This window comes from Arachis ipaensis, chromosome B06, assembly GCF_000816755.2.
Source record: "Arachis ipaensis cultivar K30076 chromosome B06, Araip1.1, whole genome shotgun sequence".
Classification (NCBI taxonomy): Eukaryota; Viridiplantae; Streptophyta; class Magnoliopsida; order Fabales; family Fabaceae; genus Arachis; species Arachis ipaensis.
In genome coordinates, this window is record NC_029790.2 from 1,279,896 (window position 1) to 1,286,531 (window position 6,636).

The 6,636-nt window shown below is 36.4% G+C and overlaps 1 protein-coding gene and 1 non-coding gene across 2 annotated transcripts; one reads left to right on the forward strand and one right to left on the reverse strand.

Moving 5' to 3' along the window:
* Positions 7 to 2,674, forward strand: LOC107645255 (F-box/kelch-repeat protein OR23). Its single transcript, XM_016349243.2, has 2 exons — positions 7 to 457; positions 2,087 to 2,674. Exons 1-2 carry the CDS (start codon positions 81 to 83, stop codon positions 2,376 to 2,378), a joined length of 669 nt encoding a protein of 222 aa, XP_016204729.2. The 5' UTR covers positions 7 to 80; the 3' UTR covers positions 2,379 to 2,674.
* TRNAT-AGU lies at positions 4,350 to 4,423 on the reverse strand. Its single transcript has one exon. It is a non-coding gene; the product is annotated as a tRNA-Thr (tRNA).

The following is a 6,636-nucleotide window of genomic DNA, read 5'->3' on the forward strand; positions in this document are numbered from 1 at the left end:
CTCCGCGCGGCAGCTTCGCCTGCGCCGTGGTTCCGCGCTCTGGACAGATTCTTGTCGCCGGCGGAGGGTCTAGGCACACGATGTTTGCTGCTGCAGGGACGAGGATCCGCGCGGCGGAGCGATATGACGCGCGGAGGGACCGGTGGTACCCTATAGAAGGGCTGCCGGGGTTTCGAGCGGGTTGCGTTGGCTTTGTGAGCGGTGGAGGGAGGGAATTTTGGGCGATGGGAGGTTACGGTGCGTCGAGGACGATTTCGGGAGTGTTTCCGGTGGATGAGTATTATAGGGATGCGGCGGTGATGGAATTGGATGGTGATGGTGGTTGGAGAGAGGTTGGGGATATGTGGGGTGATGGGGAGAGAGTCAGGGCTGGGAAAATTGTTGTTGTTGAGAATGATGATGATGATAAGAGTGATTATCCAGGTGTTTACATGCTCGATGGAGATGAGATTTTGAGGTACTTTCTTTACTTCATTGTTTTCTATTTTTATGATTGTTATGAATTATGATGAATCATAGGAATTGAATGGTAGTTTAGCTTCATAGAGTTGCTATCAGCAGTTATGATGTTTATGCTTCTGCATTACCTTAACTGACTTTGATGTTCATTATTAATTGAGATTTTATCTGTATAGTTGTATATTAATCAAATTATTGATGTGTGTATTGGCCATATATTTCGAAGGTATTGAGTATCAATGAGTTGTTTCTTGCGATGAGTGTTTGGTTTTGGTTAGGTGACCACTAATAAACATACAGAACATCCAAACAATGTTGGTAGGTCTGTTGGGGAGAGGGAAGAACAGAGATGAGTGGGATTTATCCATCACCCCCCACCATGCCCAATTTAGGTAGAGCCTCCAAGCCCTTAAAATCATGAATAAGAATATTCGAATTGGTATTATTGAATCAGCGTTCCTTTGGCAAATAGGGTGGTTAAGTATGTAAGGAAGATAAGAGTACCGAGTTCTATTTTGCTAGCTGAGTTTCTGGGGGACGGGAGCATGCAATAAAAGTATTGGGGTTTGATGTTACTAATTTAACTCCATCTCAGACAAGCATTTGCTGCAATAGGACGTGTAAACCAAAAACCTATTAGCCCCGTCAGTCCCGAATGAATAAAAATCGAAAAAAAGACACCAATTTGTATGTGAAAGGTAATAATCCCACAAACAAAGGAATTGTACAATACAAATAGTACGAAATAACGTAAAAAAGGACTCATTAATGAATTTTTTAGCCTACGGCCTAGAAGTTGTTTTTTTTATAAAAAAAAATTATTTCGTATTCCCACTCTATACCTTGTAAGGGTATCTAGGGGCCACATATGAATCCTAAATTTCAGGGAACATGATAGAGATAGAGTGTTTGATATGCTATTATTTTGATTTAGGTGCTAATATTGGAATAGGCTGGTTCACATACTAATGGAGGGACCCAACCGATTTTGCTGCATTGTTGAAGTTTTGCTTATTAGGATTGGAAAAATACTATCTATTTAGGCTATTCACTAGGAAGAAGTTTAATGAGGGGGTGATTGGTGATGATGGCCGTCTTTGTTGAATGCAGTTAAGAAATTATTGATGGATTTCAAGGTTTCTTTCAAAACTATTTAACTATTAATAGTTCATCACTTAATTGATAATTTTTCACTTTTTGCCAGTGATTAGAGATGTTCTTGCTTAACTGACCCCTTATTATGCAGTGGGAAATGTTCTTGCTATCTTCCCACATATTTGAGTTTTCATTTATTCAAATATTTTTATTTTGATGATGGAATGAGTAGAAGCCTACCTAGTGGGATAAGGCTTTGTTGTTGTTGTTGATGGAATGAGCAGAAGAGAGTCTGTTATAAAATACTGCAAGATTCTTGTATGATTGCATTTTTCATTCAAATACTGTACCCTAATGTATTTCCATGCCTCTGAGTTTGTTTCCTTCATTATTAATCTTTGTATTGCATGAGTTTGTTTCTTCCATGCAGCATTCTTGATGTCCGCTTGTGTACATGTTAATTACAGATCCAAAGCTTCTGAAGTTACAAATCTGTAACTGACTTGTCCTTATTGATGAATACTGTTTGCAGATATGATATGTCAACAAATCGTTGGCTGTGTGAATCTCGTGTTCCAAGAAAAGCGCCGTACAATTCCTCGTTCGGTGTTGTAGTTGTAAATGGAGAGCTGTATGTACTGACACATTTATGCATCGTTGACATGACAGAAACACGAAGGTCCAGACAGCATAGGAGGGCTGGAACATTGTACATTCAAATTTACAACCCAAAAAAGAAGACATGGAGGTCTCTTGTCACAAAGTCACCTTTCAGTTATCCTATTGATATCAATACTACTATATTGAGCTCAATTTGTCTGTGAGCTTTATGAACTGCACTGCATTGCATCTTATTTGTATAGTTTATGAATCTCCACCAAATTGCTTGTGCATTACATCATTTGATCCACCTTGTTGCTTTGCTGGCGGCCTATTTGTATATTTATGTACCTAGTAGTAACATATTTAGTACAGGGATGGTTCTTCTGTCATACCATCTGTATTTGGATATATATGGGATATTGTATCATATATTACTGAATTGTGTTAACCCTGAGGTACAGACTATTTGTATCTAGTAAATAAATGAAATGGATGTATGTTTCAGATTGTTGCTTGACTTTATGCTGTTCACTTCATGTTTTCATGTTCCTTTTTTTAGGGTGAAAACTCAGGTACAGTCGACTTTACGTGAAGTTGATATCTGAGAACCGTTAGATGAAATGATTAAATTTTCATCTAACGGTTCTCAGATATCAACTTCATGTAAAGTCGACTTCACCTGAGTTTTCACCTTTTTTGAGGGATTACAACACATTATCCTCACATCGCAGCGTCATATTCATATTCATTAGAGGATATGTTGAGGTGAAAAATAAGTGTAAATTTCTCAACATTTCATAAATACAAGTTATTTTCTTGTAAGCATATATGTAACATTACCTCCTTATCGTCAAGTGAAAATTAGTGTACACCAGAAAACTACTCTGCAATACTTTGGGAAAAATGAGAGACAAATAAAAAGGAATAGGTCTATGTGACTCTGTCAATGCTAAGTCCCAATCTAAAATAGTAGATAAGTAGAGTATATGGGGCCGGTAATTATAGTAGCTAATTAGTTTTAGTAATACTTAAAAATATTACTAAAATTAAAGTCATATTCTTTTATATATTAGTAACTTATAAATCTTGTTAAAATTGTATAACCACCGAAATATGCATGCTCAATCTACTACCACAATTCACTGACATTGAATCATTCAAATTGTTGGTACACTTTTTAATTAAATGTTGCTGCTAGTTAAGAGGCAAAAAGTTTACAACTGAAGACCCGAACGGAAATTCAAAGGATAACTAAGTTACATTATTCAAGTTTATCGATTTAATATTTATTATTTATATATGGAAAAAAAAGAAAAGAAAGGAGGTTAGTTTTGGTCAAAACATATAGCTGCAATGGGTCAAAGAGGCAGAGCTCATTCAATTCTTGGGTTCTTTCTTCCTGAGTTCAATAGGTTTAGAACTTCCTCTGTAGATGCATCCATTCCTTTGACATGTATAGTCAAGACTCAAGAATTAGATATTTGAAACGTGAGATATGCTATTTGTACACCAAAATCAGCTACTAAAATCAGCCACCAATGTATTTGTGTATAAATATATGTGTGGTTTAATTTATTTTCAATGTGTATTTGTATTCTAATATGTATTTTATACTGGTGGCTGACTTTGGTAGCTAATTTTAGTGTACACGTAGCATAAATCCTTTAAAAGTTCGGTTTCTTTCGGATCCAAGAGCCTTCTTTCTCTTTTCCTAAAAAATGGAGCACGAAGTAAAGTAAGTATATAAATATATTATAAAAAACGTGATACATTGCCTCTAAGTATTGCACGTTATATTATAGCAGCTCTTCCCTTTGAATTTATGTTTGGGTTTTCCACGTACCTGTATGTAGCAGCGCAGCCTAAGAAAATTGATCAAGTTAGACCAACAAGAATTTTTGTGACGTGATGTCATCACTAAATTAAACCTTGTAGTAGCCATCGCATATGACTCTATATGGCCGCGGAAATCTTCGTCTTGGATTATACTCTTAGTTACTTAGTTTAGTTCATAGTTCAAAAGTTACAAGTGACACTTCGCCAATTTCTTGACTTCAATTTACCAACTAAGGAAAAAGCAAAAAACCACATTTCTTAAGTTAAAGTTTTAAAGAAGATGCTAATAAGTACAATTAAGTGATTAGAACAATAATCAGAAAGTATGATCTTAAAATTAAAATATAAACAATGTTTGCTCTCGTTGAGAGTCGAACTCAAGACCTCCCGCTTACTAAACGGGTGCTCTAACCAACTGAGCTACGAGAGCACATGGGAATTGATTTATTAATAGGAAAAAACATGCTTGTGGAAACTTTGACAAGGGTCTTCGCAATTTCGCATGATGCAATTTGAATTATATATATAATTCATTGCAGTTAATTTTATGAGTTTAATTTTATTTTTAAATCCAATTTAATCAAATTCAAATTTTACAGTTTGGATTTGTTACGGTGGGTAACCGGAGATTAGTGGGCCGGATGACGTTGGTTGACCCAAACGTGTGAGGGAGGTGGCCAGCTGGTGCACCTGAAACTCGGTGTTCCTCCGTTCGACTTGTGCGTCTGGAAGAATGGGGGGTGGTACCTGCAATGACACTCCAATGCCTAAGTTAGCAAGAGCGTGAGCAAGTTGAGAATGTATTGGGACTTAGTGATACCTGAGGGATGTCAAGATATTTATAGTGGTGAACCAATAACCACCGCTGAAGTAGTGCCACCTTTTTAGGTGGATAACCGTTCCCATATCTTAGGGAGGTTAAGATATGGCTCTATGAAGTGGTTAGAGAGTTTCTAGGGGCGGTTACTCATTCGAATGAGTGTTATCTGCCAGCTAACCCTCGTATCCGACTTCTTTGGAGTAGGTCGTGTTCAGTACCGACTTCTGGGGATGAATGCCGGTACTGGGGGAGGGCCAACCCCTTTGGGTTGGGCTTCTTTGCTTGGATCCTGGGTCCTATTTATTGGGCCAGGGTATGAACAGGATTATTTCTAACAAAATAAAAAGAATTATGTTTATATTAATCAAAGAAACATAATTTGATAAAGCGCTATCACATACTCACATGTAAACAAGTTGCTACCGAGTTGGTATTATGAGAGAGTAAAAATATGTGTTATTGGGTAGAAAAAAAAAACTGTTACCACACTTACCAATCACTTGGTTGGGAGAAACTTGTATACATCTAGTTTTTTAACTTGATGAAATATAAAAAAATATATTTAATATTTTTAAGAATAATTACTTTAGTCTCCACCAAGCACCAACATACATTTCATTTATGTTTATAGTTTTGTTTGACTTTAATTTTTTTATTACCGATTTTGATTAAAAATAGAAAAAGAGAAAGAAAAAGAAAGAATGTTACTTAAGTACTAATGATGCATAAATAAAATAAGTTAATAGTTGTGTAATAAATTAAACTACTTATGATAACAAAACGTATAAACTCAATATTAAATATTTGAATTAGCTATTTTAATTGGATTTAAAGGCGTGTAAGACGGTTTGCTCATAGTTTAGTCATTGGAACTGTGAATTGCGTTTAGACTGTGTAGTGGTTAAAAAAAACTCGTTTAGTTTGACTGAGCAACGTGGTTTGACATTTATAAATTTGAAAACAAATTAGACGAATGAAATGCAATAATAATAATAATAATAATGCAGCATTCCTTGCGCACCAAACATGAAACCGAATAAGTGTCTTAAGGAGGCTCTTTCTACTGCAAGTTTTCGCTTTAGAAGAGGGATGTCGTTGTCGGATAAGTGTCCAAGATGTCTTTCTAGTCAGGAATCGATTTTACATTGTATTCGAGATTGTTCCAAAGCTCAGCTTGTTTGGCATAGGTTGGATATTTCTTGTCATTCTTTGGATTTGAAGAACTGGTTCTTGTATCATAGCAGAGAGCATCCGTTCAAGTTCTTTTCGGGACTTTGGTGGATATGGCGAGCAAGGAATAATGACATCTTTAATCCCGATGAAACTTGGCCTCCGGAAAAAGTGATTTGTCTGGCATTAACTTCAGAAAAGGAGCTTAGGAATATCTTTGAATTACAATGTATGTCCCTTCCCTCTACTCTAAATGGTTTTTGGAATCCCCCATCCATTGGTACTTTTAAGATTAATTGTGATGCTAGTTATTTTGGTTCGGGTGATAGTGTTGGTTTTGCTTGTGTTATTAGAGATTGTAATGGGAGCTGGCAAAGGGGGTGTTTCGGAATGATTGAGAGTAATAGTATTCTTCAAGGAGAATTGTTTGCTATTTGGAGAGGATATCTCTTAGTTTGGGATGTGGGTCAACGAGATGTTATTTGTGAGACGGATTGTGTGGAAGCATTTAATCTTGTTACTTAAGATGGTTTTGGGTTTATTGATCCACTGGTGCTCAAAATAAGAGATATCATGCATTGGAATTGGCGGGTTGACTTTCGTTTGATTATGAGAGATGCAAACACGGTGGCAGATACTATGGCAAAGATGGC

What these genes read in the sequence shown, in the direction of transcription:
- LOC107645255 (XM_016349243.2), top strand. Translation starts at nt 81, where the DNA reads ATGTTTGCTGCTGCAGGGACGAGGATCCGCGCGGCGGAGCGATATGAC. An exon ending in GATGGAGATGAGATTTTGAG is followed by an intron (nt 458 to 2,086) that starts GTACTTTCTTTA and finishes TACTGTTTGCAG; the next exon opens with ATATGATATGTCAACAAATC.